General features: G+C 42.3%; 1 protein-coding gene across 4 annotated transcripts in view; it reads right to left on the bottom strand.

The window, feature by feature from the left end:
- Phtf1 (putative homeodomain transcription factor 1) overlaps positions 1-19,834 on the bottom strand; it is a 50,175-nt gene that overhangs the window by 15,421 nt on the left and 14,920 nt on the right. For 3 of the 4 annotated variants that reach the window (XM_021158739.2, XM_029475672.1, XM_029475671.1), the window contains 12 exons: positions 19,153-19,222; positions 17,988-18,146; positions 15,265-15,421; positions 13,588-13,722; positions 12,376-12,535; positions 9,927-10,100; positions 9,732-9,818; positions 7,219-7,440; positions 4,340-4,468; positions 3,373-3,645; positions 2,273-2,404; positions 1,714-1,800 (listed from right to left, as the gene is read on the bottom strand). In XM_021158739.2, the coding sequence (XP_021014398.1) occupies positions 1,714-1,800; positions 2,273-2,404; positions 3,373-3,645; positions 4,340-4,468; positions 7,219-7,440; positions 9,732-9,818; positions 9,927-10,100; positions 12,376-12,535; positions 13,588-13,722; positions 15,265-15,421; positions 17,988-18,146; positions 19,153-19,222 (1,785 nt within the window). The remainder of the gene's footprint in view (positions 1-1,713; positions 1,801-2,272; positions 2,405-3,372; positions 3,646-4,339; positions 4,469-7,218; positions 7,441-9,731; positions 9,819-9,926; positions 10,101-12,375; positions 12,536-13,587; positions 13,723-15,264; positions 15,422-17,987; positions 18,147-19,152; positions 19,223-19,834) is intronic. The other variant, XM_021158742.2, reaches the window with a different exon arrangement.

The raw sequence follows: 19,834 nt of genomic DNA, 5'->3' as shown, positions 1-19,834 counted from the left end.
CTCACCACTGTCTGTGATTCCAATTCCAAAGGATCCAGTGCACAGCACCCCTGAGCATCTCACCACTGTCTGTGATTCCAATTCCAAAGGATCCAATGCCCTCCCTCTCTGGGAGGGATACACAAACAGTGATATACAAACACGCATATACATAAAATAAATCTTTCTTTAAAAAACCATGTCATTACCAAGGAAGCTAAGAATTAGACTATACTAAACCAACCATTTCATTAGACTTCATACTTAGCTCATTTCTGAGGTCATCACTCAGACAATATTGACAAATGTATAAGTAAACAGAAGACTAAATGGAATATTAGGAAAAAGAGGAGAGACAGAAAAGAAAAACAGGTGAGCCAAACAGGAAGCTACAGCATTTGTAGTAATAGTAATTATTGTGCATTTAAATAAGTAAGGCAGTCCAAAACTAAGACTATGAGGTTGGATAAAAACCAGGTAACTCAGGGCTGGCAAGACAGCTTACCTGCTACTAGGTCTGGGAACCTGACTTGAATCCTTGGGACCCACACACCCCCAGCTATATCCATCACACTGTATGTAGTTAAGGATGGCCTCTCTGGACTCCTGACCCTTCTGCCTTCCTCTTTCAACTGCTGGGGGTTATAGACATCTGCCACCATTTGGGGCTATCCCAGGTTACATCATGAGATTGTGTCTCAAGCAAACAAGCAAACAAAAATACTTTAAGTATTTTTAAGTTGACAACAAACAACTTCACAATCGTGATGGGTTTAAGTATACTTCCATCAAGAGCAAAAAGCAACCCAAACTGGTCGTGTGACTTGTGCAATGCAATTACAACACCAGAGAACATTGGTCTCAGCAATAGCAGACACAATCCAAAGTGCTAATGGTTAATTTAATAAAACTGGTGAGCAATGCCAGGGACTAAAGGTAGCTTCTACCCATTTCAAAGGACTGAAAACAGTCAAGTCTGTTCTCTGACCACTACAGTTAACACTCAAATGGGAAGATGTGCACTGAGCATGTAACTTCCTTTTTGTTGTTACTTTTTTCGAGACAGGGTTTCTCTGTGCAGCCCTGGCTGTCCTGGAACTCACTTTGTGGACCAGGCTGGTGTCAAACTTGCCTCTGCCTCCAAAGTGCTGAGATTAAAGGCATGTGCCACCATGTCCAGCAAGCCTTAACTTCTTACAATAAGGAAAGAATAAAAATGATTTTAAAAGAAGATAAAGGGGGATATCGATAGGACACATCCCGCAAGAGGGTCCACATCAGTCAAACATGGAACAATTTAGACCTCAAAACAAGCAGATAGCAGATTGTACTCCACCAGGTAAACAGATGACTCCCAGAGATATACAAACACGCATATACATAAACACTCATTTCTGAGGTCATCACTCAGAATAAGAGATGAATAAGAGAATTCTCCCCAGGCATTGAGCTAACAGCGTTGAAGAAAGCATGTGGCGAATCCCCACTTACGACTATCAGACTGTGACAACTTTCAGTCAAAAACTGCCATCTTAACTAATTTTGAAAATCTAAGAATTGTCAAGGACATCAACATTCCCACTTCAAAAAGATAATATGTATATAGCAGGTATCCAAAATAGTAAAAGGAATGGAGACACATTTAAAACACACGAGCGCACCGCAACCTGTTATAAAGCCAAGTGGGCACTGCCTAGAATTCTCCCTTCCATTAAAAGAGATGTGAAACTTTACCTGTGCACAACAAATGAAAGCAATTGAAAGTGTCAGTAAGAAGACGGAGGACACAACCACGTCCACTGAGCGCTGTGGACCCCGCCTCTGCGGAGGAAGGCATATGTTAATGTTTTAGGATATGGTCAGACAGCAACTTTACACTATTAGCTCTGAGTTGTAGTACATTCATGTGAAAATAAACGTGTGTGAGATATCTCTGACACAGCATTTTAACATATTTTAGGTATCAATCTGAAAAACTAAGAGCCATAATTTTCAAATTAAGAGGTTGATTCGTTAACATATTTTCAGCTAGGATCTTTCCCAGTCAGAAAAGCATTCAATCCAAAGGTTTCTGTCCTGGCAACAGCTTTTCCCCTCTACCGTTACACATGAACCACTACTATCTTTTCTGTACACCACGTCTTGCATGGCATCCAACAAGTCCGTTCAAACACTGAATCATTTCCCAGTGACCATAAGTCCCTGCCTGCTCTGCAACTCTAGCCAGGATCATCAACATACATATGTTTTCCACAGCCCTACAAATATACTATAGTTAATCAAAAAAGCTCACCTTTAGATAGGAGCGCAGGGATAACCATATTTTAATGTTCTCCACCTTTTTAAGTCTGAAATGAGGTATTTCATATTTCCTGGCCTTCCTGGCAGAAGTAATATGGCTGAAGAGTTTTGCAAATAAAAATCTCTAAAGGAAATTAAAACATCACAAAATAAAATGTACAAGTGTCTAGGTACATGTTCAATAACCATCAATAGTATTCCTGGGATATTTAAAGCGTTAAACAAAATCAACATCGTATCCAGTGGTTCCTCAGAACAGCAGTGTTCACGTCAAAGCCCACCCCACAGTGAACACTTCTTCCAAACACGGCACATTCTCAATGCACGCAAGGGATAGCCTTTGGAACTCTGAATGAGTCCTCAGCATTCACAACCTCTAATGTTCAGACGTAGTTCTGGCTGACTCTAGAATTAAGTTTCCATTCAAAAAGTATATTCCTTGTAGCACATCCTCAACATAGTAAACCCTCAGTCCAAAACTCGCCAGACTTTAGGCCATTCCTTTACTTGGCCTTTTTATTACAAAAACATTATGACCTTGCCACTCTATATGCTAGGGATAAAATACGAAGTTCTGATGGTGAGCAGTCAGCAACCTACGCCACTTGTTTCTACAGAAACACTTGCTCCTGCAGAAAACTTTCAGATGACATAGCTGCTGCACTCACAGCTGCATAAGACCAGCACAGGATGAAGCCCTGGGATGGGTGGTTCTTCCTCTGTGGTGGACCGAGTTGGCTTGCTGCAGCTAATAAATAGCCCCATACCCAAATTCATGCAAGCCATCTCATGGGTCGTTTAGAAAAAACATAAAACAGAAAGGAGACCTGATGAGAAGAAAGGGTTCTGCAGGAGCGGGAGGACAGGTAGGAGAGGGTGACAGGGGCGCACTGGTCAGAATGATACACATATGAAACTGCCTAAGAACAGGAAGAACATTTAAATATTTTTAAAGATTTCAGATTATAATGTGTTTTTCAATTAGTCACCCACATGAGCATTAAATGCACAAGTCTCCCAGAGAAAGGAACTAAACAATTCAACAGAGCAGCAGATGGATGCAGAGGTGACAAAGGCTGCCTGTCCACTCACCTGCTTATATGTTCTCTCTGCCACACACATCATGAAAAAAAACATCCACGTAAGACACAATCTTTCAATAAAATTAATTATAGACAAAATAACAACAGGTGTGACGGGTGGCGCACCACAGAAGAGGGTCAGAACCTCCTCTGCTGAGATGGACTTTAGTTGGTCAAAGCTCTTCTCTCGGAAAAGTCGATATAAAAACGGGAAAAGTGCTAAGCCAACGGTGACTGCATTCCCCAGCATCTGATAGCCAACACCTTGCTCGTATGCATTGACCTACAACCCAATTGAAAATCTCCATCAGTACTACATAGAAAAAGGGAGTTACCAAAAGTTATTTATCAAATACCACTTACAATATTAAAGATAAATCTTAAAACAAATACAAATAAGAAGACAGAAAGACGAGGCGTGGCTAAGCATGCGGGAGCCCTGGATTCAATCTCCAGCACCAAAGCAGGGACTATGTGAACAGACCTTCGACTTGCTACAAACTAGGATTCAGTCTAAGGAATGGCTGCGGGCACACCTGAGCGTCTGATGGTACAAAGTATAAAGCTGTTTTAGTTAGGGTCACTTTTGCTGTGATGGGACACCATGACCTAAAGCAACGTGGGGAGGAGAAGGCTTACTGCAGCTAACACTTCCAGGTAACAGTTCATCACTAAGGGAAGTCAGGACAGAAACACCTGGAGGCAGAGGCCATGGAGGAGTGCTGTTTACTGGCTTGTTCCTCATAGCTTACTCACCCTGTGTTGTTACAGAATCCAGGACCACCAGCACATGGTCTCCCTCACAATGGGCTGGGCTCTCCCCCATTAATCACTAATTAAGAAAATGCCCTACAGGCTTGTCTGCAGCCAGATTTCATGGAGGCATTCAAGCTGCTGGTAAACAAGTCTTCATCGATGAATAGGTCCGCAGCAAGGCTCTCACCCGCTCGGCTCTGAAGCCTGCGGCACGCTCTTACCCTGCTCATGATGATGCCGCTTATCTCCAACACAGACATGTCCATCTTTTTGCACTCGTTTCCTTCCCAGATTATCGCACTAACTCGCTCAGAGGCAGGACTTGAATTCTGAAGCCAGAATAAATGGTTCTGGGGAGAAAGAAAGATATAAAACTGTTCCCGTCCACTCCATCTTTCCTCAACTAGTTCTTCTCTCCTTCTGTCCCACTCCCAGACTCCAGTGTTCAGTTTCATCCTATGTTCATTCTCTATCTCAAAGCCCATCCATCACTGAGAACCACTTGTGTGGTGTTCTCATCAGGATAGCTAGGATCCAGGATATACAAGGTCACTGCCTCTCTGAAGGTATGAAGGGCACATGGTGTGCTGGCATGGTATTAAGGAAAGGACCTCTAGAACCACAGACCACACTGGGAGAAGCAGGAAGTGAGGGGGAAAGAGGGCCTAAAGCCTTAGAGGCTACATAAACAATTGGGATGTTTTGGGGCCTTAAGGTCATGAAAAAGCATAGATGTTCCAAAGCCAGAATTGATGGTCACCATGAAAACAGCCCCTGAACTCCTCTGCTAAGCCTGTCCTACTGACAAGTGTCACCTCACCTCAAGTGCCTTTTCTCCAGGTGCTTCTTACCACACCCTTAAGCCAACTTTGCTCTGAAGTCAGAGACTGTGTCACCTCTCTCATTGTGCCCACAAACTGAATGTCGGTTCCAGGACAGGAGCATATGGTAGTTAGCTTCTAGAAAGGGAGGACGACTTCTTTTTCTACCTCCTAAAGCTGCCAAGTGTTTATTGATCCCACTGATATCAATGCAATCAATCCATTTATTGGTTTCACTATATCCAGCAAGTCCTTATGCAGTGCCTGCTGCAGTACTGTGCAGAACTTGCTTGAAGAACAGGGCACATCACAGCAGCACCTGTAGTCTTGGGATTCTGGGGGCTGATGCAGGAGGCTAGCAAAGTTTGGGATCAAATGTCAGGCTAGCCTGAGGTACAGGGCAAAAGGACACATAGCCTTGCTATCTAAGAGCTTAGAGACTACTCAAGGAAACATTAAGTAAAGTCACTGGACAGCGAGCTAAGGAGAGAAGAGTCCTTGAGGAGTTACAGGAAAGGATTCCAAAAGGAACCCAGCACTCCAGCAAAGGTCTGTCTGGGAGAATGAAAAGGATCAAGCCCAAAAGCCAAGGTCCAGAGGCACACACAGGCTGTGCTTCAAACAGCAGCAGGACTGCAGCAAAGTTGGAGCACACATGCAGAAGGCAGATGAGGAAAGACAAGACGGAAGTGGCAGAGCAAGCCAACAGAAGAGAGCGGCTGCTCCCCAGCACAAACCTCGCTCTCAAACCAGGACTGCCTGGGCAAGTCCACCAAAACCCGACCCGACCCACTGCTCTCTGCAAGGTGCGATGGAAACAGGCAAGAGAATAAAAACTAAAGACTTACTAGCCACCCAAAAGACTGCCATGAGAACCAACTGCCAAGCTTTCTACCCACCAACTCTGGGGCCCACACAGGTACCAGCGTCAGCAGAGGCGCACTGGCGACCTGAGAATGCTCACTCCTGCCATACATCACACTAGCTTCTTCACAGTATTCCTAAAACTGTTTTAGCATCTAACCAATGACTAAAAACATTCTACAAATGTAGAGTAAATCAAGTATCTTCTAAGGAATCTATGATTCTATACTAAACCTGAGCTCCAGGTCACTTGACTTCTGCTTACCAGAGGCACAAGCAATGCCATTTCTGCATAATTTTTATGAAACACGAAGTTCAAGATATCATAAAACAGTACCAATCTAACAATGCCACTTGGAGAAAAGAAAGAGTAATTTGAAGGAAAATGAGTGAAGTATCAGGGAGAGAAACTGAGGCAACCACAGAGTCTTCGAAGTTCTCCTCTCTTATAAGCTATGTCCAATTTTCCCATCCTAAACTGGGGTGACAGCAGTGCCCTTGTAAGAATAGCTGACCCCTGTTATTGAATTAGGGAAGGCTGAAAGAAGCTGAGGAGAAGGTGATCCTATAGGAGGACCAGTAGTCTCAAAAAAATCTGGACACCCGCCCCCACCCCCCCCCCGAGATCTCTCACTGTACCACCAAATAGCATACACCAGCTGATATGAGGCCGCCAACACAATACAGTAGAGGACTTCCGGGTCTGTGCTTATTCAGAGATGATGTACTGAACCCTCAAGAGACTGAAGGCCCCAGGGAGTTTAGAGGTCAGGTGGGTGGGGGATGGAGGCATCCATGTGGAGACAGGGTGGGGTGAGGAGGAGGTATGGGATGTGGAGCAGTCAGAAGGTAGATGGGGAGGTATGGGATGTGGAACAGTCGGAGGGTTGTTAGGGGGTGGGGTGGGCGGGGAATGGAATATGGAGTGTAAAAAATAAATTAATTTTTATATATATATAAAAAGACTGCTGCAAAGTTCAATAACATGATACTGTGGCCACAAATGCTAGGTTTGGAATAAGTATCAACTATCTGCTTTAGTTCTGTTTCTGATGCCATGGTAAAACACTGACAAAAACCAAATTGGGAAGTAAAGGGTTTAATCTCATGTTAAACCTCCCAAATAACAGCCTCTCGCTGATGAAAGTTAGGCCAGAAACTCCAGAGGAGCTGGTCACCAGCCTGCTCAGATACCTTTCTTATGAAACCCAGGTCTACCTGCCTAGGGACAGCACAGCTCACAGTGTCCTTCCACAGCAAGGATCAATCAAGAGAAAAACCCCACAGACAAGCCCACAGGCCAATCTGATCAGGGCAATTCCTCAATTGGAGGTTCCCTCTTCTGGGAGACTGTAGTTTTTATCAAATTGGCAAACAGTAACTAGCACGCTATTTTAACCATTGTCTTCATATACCTGCTGAAAAACATCTTCTTTGGGGTCACGTTTGGTCCCTGAATGAATGGTATTTACATGAGCCCCCTCACTGTCACTGGTGACAGATGACCGGCACTCTGGACCATGGAGAAGGTCATCCCATAACATATCCTCAGTCTCGGAGTCATGTCGGGTGCTTTCTGAGTCTCTTCTTGACAAGTTAAGGCTCCGAGAGCCACCACTCACACCAGATCTAGAACCCTTTAAAGTAAAACAAAAAGGAGAAAATACGTAACAATTATACATAAAACACAAAACCAAATAGTCATGGTATTTGCTGGCAAGCTTTCATAAGTTAATCATCATGTAATTGTTAAGTCCCAAGGTTTCATACAACAAACATGATAATAAATGTTTAAATGTTTAAATATCAAGCTCCAGTGACCCTGATATGCTGACTTATCTTAGCAGTCAGCTTGACTTACACGTGGGATCAACTAAAGCCCAGGCTGTAGACACTCCAGTATTTAAAGCAGGAAGGCCCACCCTAAATCTGGGCCACACTATCTGATGGCAACCCAGGTAAAGGGACATGGAAGAACAAAAAGCTCTACTGTTTGCCTGTTTGCCTTAATTCTCACTGTCAAGTCCATCCATCCTATTGCTGCAGCTCGTCTTAAATCTAACTTCTTCAGGATTCAAATACAAATTGAAGGCCCAAAGCCCTCCAACAATCCTTCAGATCCAGCACCAAACTGGAACTGCTGAGATATCCAGACATGTAGACTGAACAACCAGCAGATTCTCTCAGTCTTTCTGCCAAGAACAGTCATGGATAGACTATTCAAACCACAGCATGTAAGCTAGCCTAATAAACCCCCTATATATTTCACACACACACAGTGTGTGTGTGTGTGTGTGTATATATATATATATATATATATATATATATGTATATGTATGCATGAGTGCATGCTATCAGTTCTGTTCATTTTTAGAACTCTGACTAATATACCTGGCAAAGCAGGACTTTAAAAAAAACAATCCCTCTAAGAAGCTACTATGAAACATTCAACTATTCAAGTTAGGTGTGCTACATGCTGAATGATTCCTGGACACACCTGAGGGTCTGCCAAGATGGCCTGGCTAAGCTTTCTGAGACACTGTGAGCTAGACAAAAGAGCTAGTTTTGTCCAGGTCCCAGCCCAAACATGTTCAAAGATAACCAGTCACAGAAAACCAGAGACCGTGCAATACCCCAGCAATACAAACAGAAATATGAAACTTTTTCCATGACCCCAGTTGCCTGTGAGTAAAACAAAGGAAAACCACACCACCATGCTCACCTAACTCAACTGTGTTCAAATATGCCCCGCAACCGTACAGACTACTGTTCCTGCCTTCCAGAGAGACCCCTCTGCTAAAGGCTATCTTCAGAGTATCAACCCCACATAAGATAAAACTCCATATGCCAAGTAGGTTTTGTTGTTGTTATTGTTGTTTGTTTGGTTGATTGGTTTGTTTTTGGAGACAAGGTTTCTCTTCATAACCCAGACTGTCCTGAAACTCACTATGTAGACCAAGTTGGCCTTGAGCTCACAGAGCTCCAACTGCCTCTGCTGGGATTAAAGGCATGCACCACCGTGCCCAACTTAAGTGAGTAATAAATAACGTATCACTTAAGAACCTGGCTGCAGAGATGGCTCAACGGTAAGTGCACTTGTTCTTGCAGAGAGGATGGAGGCTAGACTCCCAGGACCCAACTCTAGCTCCAAGGGATCTGATGCTTTTTATGACATCTGCAGGCACACAGGGTGCAAAGTCATACATATGAACAAAATACTCATACACATAAATAAATCTTTTTTAAAAAATGTAAAACAATTGAGTAACTCTCATTGTTTGTCCTCTCCTCCCCTCCCTCTCCCTCTGTGTGTGTACATGCATGTGTGACCAAAGGAAATCCAACTGTCTTTGCCTCCCTGTTGCTGGCATGACAAGCACTTGCCACCATGACCAGCCTTTTCTTTTTAACATAGATTCTGGAGATTAAATTCAGGTCCCATGCTTATGAGGCAAGCATTTTACCAACTGAGCCATTCTATGCCCAAAGCAATTGCCTTCTGAGTGACTTTTCCTAAAGATTTATTTATATGTATAAGTGTTTTGCCTACATGTATGTATATGCAATAAATGCATGCCTGGTGCCCTGATGCCCACAGAGATCAAATGAGGGCAACAGATCCCTGGAATTGGAGTTATGAATGGCTGTGAGCTACCATGTGGGTGCTGGGAATCAAACCCAGGTCCTCTGAAAAGCAGTAAGTGCTCTTAACAACTGACATCTATCCAGCCCATCTTGATACTTTGAAGATTAGAGAAAAAAACCAAGAAGAACTCACTTCCTTTCCAGAGGTGAGTAATCATCTCAGATTGAGCCAACAGAACTGAAAGCAAACTATACCAGTGTCTGAGAACCAAAAGGAAAGAACAGATAAAGCCACTGTACACAAGACGACGCCTCCAGTTCTGCTCTTGCAAGGGTGCTTTACCTGGCTGAAGACTGCGGATTCAAACTCTGACTCAGCCAGGCTATCTGAATCCCGAACAATATGACACCACCTTGTGCTTTTCTTTACCTGCCAAAATCAAACCAACAAACAAGAGGAAAGGACGTAAATATCTTGCTACTACTCAGTATTTTTGGGGTTACCTTCCATGCTTTTGTAGACAAAAATGAAAATTACCTGAGAATTTAGGTGCCTTGAAAGTATTGACCTTCTATTCTTAACTTCATAACCATTGTCACTTGACGCCCCTTCCACACTCCTACGCAATAATATCATCTGTGTCCGTGCTTCACCATCCTCCTCACTTGACAGATCGTCTGAAATTCCATTACCCAAACGCCTATAAGCCTCCTACAAAGAGAACAACAGTAGCTCGTAACGGACAGCACAAAACACTCCAGGAAGTTGCCCGTTTAAAAGTAAAATTCACAGAAAAGTTACCAAGAGATGAAAAGAAATGAAACCCAAACTAACAAGTCTACATATTACTTGATTCTCAACATTTTTAAAAAATTTCAAAGTTAAAAAACCTGTGCACTTGAAACTCAAACTCAGCAGTGCAAACGCTGAGGCAGTGTGAGCACAGTTACAGTGCAGGCTCAGGTCAGCTCTGCGCCTGAGTCACATCTGCTTACACTCTATGCAGCCTTGGGCCAATTTATTAACTCTCTTGAGGCTCAGTTTCCTCATCTGAAAAGTCATGGTCACAGAAAGTACCTATCTTCCTGGGCTGTTGTAGACAAGGAAATCAGTTTCTATTTGTAAGGCACTTAAAACACTGGCTGAATGCAATGATGGCTTAATGAGTGACAGGACACCAGGAGAGTATGACAGGAGGAACAGGACGAGGGAGAAATATCTCTAAGGATGTGTGGGAAAGGTATATGGAAACCTTTTATAAAGCATCTTAAAATAATAACCACCTTTGCTGATATGACCGAGGTTAAACCGAGTTACCCTTCATGAGGATGTTCGTACACCTCCCAGAGGCCATAGGTTCTCATCAAAGAGCTCAGGTTTGACATACCTCACTTCAAGTTGCTGGGAAGTGGGGAGAGCTTACCCAAAGATCCCCAAAATGCATGCTATTGCTACAACTCGTGGTTGCACACTAGAGTGGACCCTACTACTAAAGAAAAAACACACTTTGGTCACAGGACATGGAGAAATTGAGCAGGTACTCCTGGGAGCTTATTCCTTGCTGGCTAGCGTATAGTACCAGAAGATGTTAGGTAAGCCTCCAAGAAAGAAGTCATCAGCAGACCTACCCAGCGATGAGCCCTGTGACCTACTAACAAGTGGTCTTACAAGATTTGCCTGTTGGTGCAATATGGGCATGTTATGGGAGTAACCTACTGCTTTCTGATTAAATTTAAAGCCCATTCCACGGAAGAGAAATCTTTCCTGGTACTATAAACCTATTCCATAGTTGGGGATCCCTAGAAGTGAACATACAATTATTATTTTGCTAAGTGGAAACAGTATCAAACTGCCTTCTAAATATTTCTCTTGGCACCCTAGATGAGTGCAGTGTCAGGCCTCGTCAGAAAAGCTTCTCTTTCCAATGGACATCTGTTAATACTGACTCACAACTGGTCAAAGTGCAGAGTAAGTATCTGTGGAATGCAGTCATAATGGAACATCGAGAGCACACCACCCTCTCCTCAAGGCTTAAGGAACGTTACTGAAGAGAGGGCAGAAAGAGTCTAAGAGCCAGAGGTCAGAGAAAAATGCTGTAAAACAGTGTCTTCTGACCTGACAGGGTCACTACACTGATAACTCACAACAGCTGTGGCACTAGCACAAGCTCAGAAGAGCCAACACTGCAGCATGTGTGCACGAGGGATCCCCACGGCCCTATCTCTAGCTGAAGAGTTTCTGGCAAATGATGGCTGCTGAGGAGGCAGGGTCTGTTCTCTTTAGGCATTGGTCCTGGTATGTTACCCACATGGCAGAGAGCAGCCTACACTCATGCTGGAACTAAATGGACTCAATGGGTTATGAAAGAAGAAGAGGGAGGGGAATGATGAAGATGTTATGAAGCTAGAAGGGAAAGATGGGGGATAGGAGTGCTCAGTGAATGGGGAGGGAGTTAGATATACTCAAAATACATTGTATACTCATATCTTCAAAGAATAAATAAAAAATACTCTATTTAAAAAACAATTTTAAAAATCTAGGAATAAACCTTAATAAGTATTAGATTAAATATGCCAGCTCAAGAAGAAAATGTTTCAAAACTACAAACAAACAAACAAACAAACAAATGTGTAGTTTTAGGCATAGAACAAACCATCTCCACTGAACCTAGAAGTTTCCCAAACTCCTACTAAATTGATCCCTGCCTCTAGAAAACACAAGGTCCCTCTACACTGCTGTGTCCTTCCGACCTGCCACCCACCACGAAGGCTGCTGAGCAGCAGAATCAGTATGTTCTCATCGTAGAGCACAAGTTCAAGTCTGCCTGCAGTCTTTCCTTGTTCATAACCAGTGGCTTTACTTACTTACGGTTTGTTGACAAATTTACACCTACAGGTATCTAGTTTGTGTCTCTAACACAGTCTCAGAACAGAAAACTTTTACCTAGGACAAAAAAAAGATCCTGTTAGGCCCATCTAGATCTTACCCTACGGCACTTTTCTCCATCCGAAACCTTCGCTTTCTCTCTTGCTTGCCACATTCTGATCTCGGGTCGACCCTGTCTCTTCTTAATGATAGGATGGAAACAGCCTGAGTCATTGTCAGTTTCAGTCCCTTTGTTAGATACTAATTTCACCCTTTTAATCCTATTTTTTAAAAAAAGAAAAAAAGTTACTAATTACTTTTATTAGAGCAATATCTTTCATGAAATCACTTCCTTCTAGTGAGTACAGTCTATTACTCTGAAAGTCTAGAAAATACAAAAGGAAAGGTATTCAAGGATAGAATATCCACTCACTCTTAAAGATGACTCCATCTCTGCTCACCTCTCTGGTGTAGTGCCCATTCCTGTCTCACACTCTCCATCAACACACTTCAGTGCCTGCTCTCATCTATTCACTGTCTTAAACACTAACTATGCTTCAAAGCCCAGACGACTTTACCCAGAATGCACTCCGTCTGCTAAGCTATGTAAACGTCTGCTAAGCTACATTCCAGAATGCAACAATCCAGAATGAGTTTTCTTTCCTGTGACTCACGTTCCTACTGCTCCCTGTCTGACTAGGATGATCACCTAGGACAAGGACCACACAATATCCAGCATAACCCAAACACTTCACCAAGAGCAGTAAATGCATCTTTAGAACAACATGTGAATATACTTCACCTTCAAAAAAGAGTTTGATTTTTTTCATTCACCATCCTTAATATAGGGGTAAAAAAAGTGCCTGAGTCATCACATTGATACTCTCACGCCCTGCACAATTACAAAGGAGTTACGGCTTGTCTTTAATCCATCTGTTTGCCTATCCTATGGCACACCAACATCAGGCTCCTTTCCAAATTTCATTCCTCATGGGTGTCAGCTCTAAGAGCCCCCATCTTTTTTAAACTCTCCTTTCTGTCAAAATGTTAGCTAAGGCCTATAACTTTTCAGAGGGTTTTTTGCAGTTGTGGCCTTTAAAAGCCATTAAAATCAATGCAATAAATGTTGAGAGTAGATTATGAGGTTTTATAGATAACATGAAAGATATTAGAGATAATATTTTCAGTATGTGCATCTTCCCAGGACCCTTAAGAATCACAGAGCTATAATACTAAGCTCACAACATTTACATCTATGATCCAATTATGTTACAGACCCTGCAAATCCTAAGAGGAACAAAATCAAGTAAAAATTCCAATATAAGACTCCCACCTGTTGCCAAAGAGAGTCCCCCAAAAACCACCAACACTGGATGCAGACTCCAGAGTTTCTACTGCTCTGACTTTATCAGGGGAGTTATTTCCATTGTCTCGGCTCCCATCACCATTTACAGTTTTTCGTAATTTTCTACAAAAAATATTTCAATTATTATAGATTATTCAGAATATGCCCATAGTATCTCTTCAGAAAATTATGCTAACAGACTATTCCCTGAAATCAAACAGTTAGCTTTACCCACAAAGGACAAACAACTATAAGATATTTCTGATTTAAGTACAAAACAGATTCAAGATCAAAGTCCTGTGTTGTTATTTTGATCAGCCATTGAAAAAAAATGGCTGTCCAGAACAGGACTAGAAAAGAGTTTCAACGCGTGGCCATGAACCTCTCCAGGCACCTTCCACACCAGACACAGATCACATTCTCTACACGTACACTGGCTGTCCACCTCTACAGCACATTTGATTAGGAAACAACCGGCACCTATCATCTTTCACTGACATTCTACTCGGCTTAAAGACGGACCTGACTATGTCACAGACACTGCCTATAAATCCCAGTGAGCCACAGTACAGTGACCAGTTTCTCTAGAAAATACTAAACTTATAAAGAATCTCAATTTAAAAGCAGTGTTTTGAAAATTACATTAAAAAATAAATGTGTTGAACTTCACTGACCCAAATGCCAGTGTCTTATTTATTAGTTGCCTGGGTAAACAAATCTAGAAATAATCTGAGGAAAAAGAAAACCACTTTTGGAAAATAAACACGGAGCCTACTAAGAAAACTTCAACACTCCAAATACCCAGACACCACACAGTCCAGAGAAACTCAGCAGAATTAACACCTACGCAAGTCAGAGAAGTCAACTGTGCACTTGTTACTTCAGCTTGGCTTGGGGTTGTTGTTTTTGAGACAGGATCTTTCTTTGTAAGTCACGTTGGCCTAGAACTCCTTACATAGACCACACTGTTCTTAAAGCTGAAGCAATCCTCCTGTCCTAGCTTTCCACGGGCTGGGATACAGCATGTACTATGAGGCCAGGTCTCAACTACACACTTTGGAAAAAGAGGTCAAAATGTTGGTAGCTCTAACCCAGTGTACAGAAATCCTTTATCCATAGTGAATTTTCACAAATATTACAGAGTTTTGTTGTTAGTGGTGGTGGTGGTGGTGGTTTGGGGTTTTTCTTGTTTTGGTTGATTGGTTTTTGATGAGACAGGCCTCTTAATGTAGTCTGGCTGTCCTGGAATACTGCATAGACCAGGTTGGCCTTGAACACACAGAGATCTACCTGCCTCTGTCTCCCAAGGATTGGGATTAAAGGTACATATCACCACACTATCTCCCTTCTCCTTCCACTTTGCCCTGTTCTCTTCTCTCTCTTTTTAGGGATGGTGCAGACTGACCCTAGCTAGGGTCTTGCACATGCTCATAAGAGACAAGTGCCCTACACCAACCAATACACTCCAGCCAGAGAATGCCTTCAAAACCATTACTGAAAAATATGCTAAGGAAAAGTAGTAATTTTCCTTTTAAACCTACCGTGCTATGTAAAAAAGGTCACATGAAACTAAGCACTGGTAAGTTCTTAGCATCAAACAACTGTCACTTCGTCAAATATGCAACAACAAAGAAAGCACACCACTCAGGCCAGCTCTCACCTTACCTTCTTCTCCGATTTCCATTGTTTCCTGACGGCCTTGTTATCTGAGTCGACACAATCTGACAGTGGACAGTTCCCATGAGTAGCATAAGGCACAAGGGTCCAAGCACTTCACTGGCGCTCACAATAGGCATCAGGAGATACAACACGACCGCTGTGACTGCAGAGTGAAGGTCCAGAAAAGCACACTCTCATAAGCGCACATGCTTCCACGAGCTGTGCCTCCTAAAACAACAATAAAGTGAACCAGTCCTACACCATTAGACCTACTAGGTGAGAAACAGCCTCCTGGAAATATCTGCAAACTGGAAGCAGGAATATCCAGACATCCCTAGAGGGCTTCCACCACAGGACAACCAGATGCCACGCACAGCACAGTTTGGGTGTTTAAAGATTTTATGTTCAAATTTCTGTGTAAAAGAGTCTGTGTGTGTGCCATGACCAGGGTCAGATCCCCTGAAGCCAGAGCTATAGGTAGTCACAATGGAAACAAACTCAGGTTTTATGCAAGAACAGCAAATGCTCGTAGCTTCGGAGTCATCTGTCCAGCCTCCAAAGACGGCAGTTTTGAACTATTGTTCAACTCAAATGAAAATTATTTCCCAAGGCCAGAGAGTATGTGGGAAGCAATGTGGAAGCTTTGACTCAACTACCATACAGAATTACTTCCATTATATATAATATATAAGATTTTCAAAAAAAAATGGAAAGTAAGGTGATATCAAGACTCCCCACTATAGACTATTTCATAGTTCTTCTAAATTTTAATGTAAGATAACTCTCATCTTGTATAAACAGTTGCTGGTAAAGGAAAGTTAGCATTAACCCAATGTACCAAGATCCTTGTTGGATAAATCTTCAACAAACACTGACGAAGGCTCAATTTCAAAGACAGCCAAACCCCCACATGATAACAGAGCGTTCATGAACTACAGCCCTGCTGACTTGTGAACATAGAAATACTCGTATAGACTCTAGAAAGCAAGCATGTGCATATACAAAATGGAATTGTACTCAGGCACTCTGACTTTCTTATCCTCTGTTATTTAACCTCTGTTCTGGCAGATATGTCTCATGCTGTTTTTGCTCTGGTTTGCTTATTGCTTCATTAGGCTTCAGGCCAGCTGTTTGTGTTTCTCCACTCAGCTGACTCTAAGACCTTCCCTTCACCATGCTCTTTGGCCACACCTCATACATTCCCTCTTATTCCTGCATCTTTTCATCCTTAACACCACCCACAGATTTAACAATTCCTCTAATGGGAGGAAGTGATAGAATGAATACATGTGATATGAAAGTGGGGGGAGATAAGCTTCATGCAGTAGGGGAGAGGGGGTTAAGGGAGGGATAGAAGACGGAATGTGGTGATGGTGGTAAAACCAAAACTAAGTTTGCCTGTGCTCCAGTGGGTAGTCCTAGACCCAGGCAGTAAAGGCAGCAATGACTGGACTCTGGGTTTTAAGAACAAAAAGAGGAAGACATGAAGTTGGATGAGGTAATCATTGGAAAGGATCCCTAGGGAGTTGGAGGGAGGGAGAGATATGATCAAAGTTAACAATATATGTGTACAAAATTCTCAAATAAATTTATATAATTTAAATAAATTTATATGTGTATGCTCAAGATTTAATTGCATAAAACCAAACATGCTCAACTATCTCAGTATTCAATTGGCTTTCATTTATAAAACATGGTAAAATATGCATATATACATACCCACCAAAGAATTATTTAAAAATAAATTTTATTTCTGACTTTATTTTCTTTTCCTGGTTGTTTGTTTCTTTGGTGTTTTTCTTTGTTTTGTTTATGTTTTGGAGACAGAGTTTGATCATGTAACTATAATTGGCTTGGAACTTGCTATGTAGACCAATCTGGCCATGAACTCACAGAGATCCACCTGCCTCTTCCTCCTGTGTGATGAGATTAAAGGTGGGGACCACCATGCTCAGCTAAAAAAAAAATGTAGATTTGTTTAGATGTTTAGATCTGTTTATTTAGTATGAGGTTTTGGCTGCATGTATTTGCCACATGTATGCCTGCAGCCCACAGATGTAGAACAGCTATGAACTGCCACGTGAGTGCTAAGAATTGAACTGATACTCTTAACCACTGAGCCAACTCTCCATCCCATCTTTCTGAGGTATTACCAGTAAATGTTTGGTTCCTATACTTATTTTGTATACCTATGTATCTAGTGTGATGGCTAGTTTTATATCAATTCAACACAAGCTAAAGTTATCTGAAAGAAGGGAACCATAATTTAAGAAAGTACTCCCATAACATCTTACTGTAAGGCATATTCTTCATTAGTGATAGTGGAGGGTCCAGGCCATTGTGGGTGGTACTATCACTTGGCTGATGGTCCTGGGCTCTATAATAAAGCAAGCCATGAGGAGCAGGACAGTGAGCAGCACCCTCCACAGCCTCTGCATCAGCTCCTGCCTCCAGGCTCCAGCCCTATTTGCATTCCTGTCCTGACTTCCTTCAATGATGGACTACAATGTGGAAATGTAAGCCAAATAAACTCTTTCCTCCCCAGTTTGCTTTTGGTCGTGATGTTTTACCGTAGTAATAGCAACCCTGAGACATCTAGGAGAGCATAAAAAATCTCTTAAGGAAGAAGAAAGGTTTAAAGCCCTGCTTTAAAGACACAAATGAAATGGTGAGCCCCTATTGTGTTCAGAAAAAAGCAATCGTTATAGCTTATTCCATTCTTGAGTTACCTTGCATGAGGTAAAGTAGCAGCAACCAAACAAAGATTCTGAGAGAGGTAACCTGAATCCACCAGCTGCTGAACAACGGGAAAAACACCACTCGAACAAGCCCCTTCCGAGTGAGCGAGGTCCATGGAATCTCAGGCTTGGCTTTGGCAAATGTTGAGCCTTTAAGCAGTCAAAAAAAAAAAAGTAGACATTTATTTAAAATGCATAAAAAGCATGTATATGCACTGTACAGGTGGCCATGTGCCACCTTACATTAGAACTGTGAGTGGGATAAAATCAGCATATAACCTAGTCAGCTAAGATGCTGGCAAGACTTCTGAGATGGTCTCACTTCAGGCACAAGGACAGATGCTCAAACCAGTCAGGCTCACCTGAATGGCAAACAATATATTCTTCTCAATGATACGTCAATAGTGTCCAAGTTCATCTTCCTTTCATCTCTACTAAGACCATGCTATCTACATGACCACAACATGTAAAAGCAAAGGAAGAAAGTGCCCCAACTTTAATGATGATGGAGAAATGTTACTTCTGAAAATAACTATGCCACAACATATAGAAGACACCTAAAGCATAGTAACTAAGTGGACTAGCCTGTAATCCCAGGACTTGGGAAGCTGAGGTGTGAAGATTGAGCTTGAAACTTAAAAAAAAAAAAAGGGAGAAAGAAGGGACAATCAAACAATTAAGAAGGGAGTTGAGGGAGGGAGGGAAGGAGGGAAGAGGAAAAGAAGGGAGGGAAGGTGCGGGGAACACCAGTTTGCTGTCTGTTGCTGTGATGAGCAACTTAGAGTTCAGTTCACATTATGAGGAAAGCTAAAACAGGAACTCAGGGAAGGAACCTGGAGGCAGGAGCAGAAGCTGAGACTGTGGAAGAAATACATAACACTGCTTACTGTCTTGTTCCCATGGCTTCCTCAGCCTGCTTTCTTATACAACCAGGACCACCTGGCCAGGAGTGGCATCTCTCAAGTGAACTGGGCATTCCCAATCAATCATTAAACTGGGAATACCCCAAAGGCACGCCCACAGCCAGTCTGATTGAGAGGTAGTTCCTCAGGTGAGGTTTCCTTTCCCCAGGTGACTCTGGTTTGTTAAGTTGGAAGAGGAAAGCAAGAGAATGAGAACGTGTGATATGTACATAAAAATCAACCTCCCCACTCACCTCTGATTAAGTCAACATCAATCAAGTCTGGTTTTATATGGCCCATTTTTTTTGGTTTGTTTTTGAAACCCTATGATAAAATGAAACAAAAACAGAAGTGAGCCAAGAAAACACAGTTCTTTTAAGAGTAAAAGATAAAACTTCTTCCTTTTGATGTAGTGATGGCCAAGCCTGTGAGGTACATCAGAGGTACTGCTGCTGCAGTTCTGTCTCCTAATCTGAGCACTCTTTAGAGTCCCTTTCCTTGGGGAAACTCAAGGCATGCACTGTAATTACCTTTTATGTGTGCACAGTGTCATCAGCTTAAAAACTTAGGGCTTCATAATAAGATAATTAAGCCTAGGCACTTCCATTACAAAAATCACCAAGTGTCAATACCCAACGTGGTTTTTCTGGAGTCTCAAGGAATCCTCCAAAATTCTCCTGGCTTGAGTTACAGGCTGGAGAATTCTGGGTGGGAGTTTGCAGATTAAGCTAAAGAGCTTTCTTATCTTGCTTTGTAGTGAACTTTCACATCCCCTGGAGCCTCTTCAATACATTTTATCCATGGTAATATCCCAAGTTTCCAACTCAATGGCACTGTTGTCTTTTTTTTTTTTTTTTTTTTTTTTTTTTTCGAGACAGGGTTTCTCTGTATAGCCCTGCCTGTCCTGGAACTCACTTTGTAGACCAGGGTGGCCTC

Source organism: Mus caroli, chromosome 3, assembly GCF_900094665.2.
Source record: "Mus caroli chromosome 3, CAROLI_EIJ_v1.1, whole genome shotgun sequence".
Lineage (NCBI taxonomy): Eukaryota > Metazoa > Chordata > Mammalia > Rodentia > Muridae > Mus > Mus caroli.
This window is presented reverse-complemented; position numbering and strand designations above follow the sequence as displayed.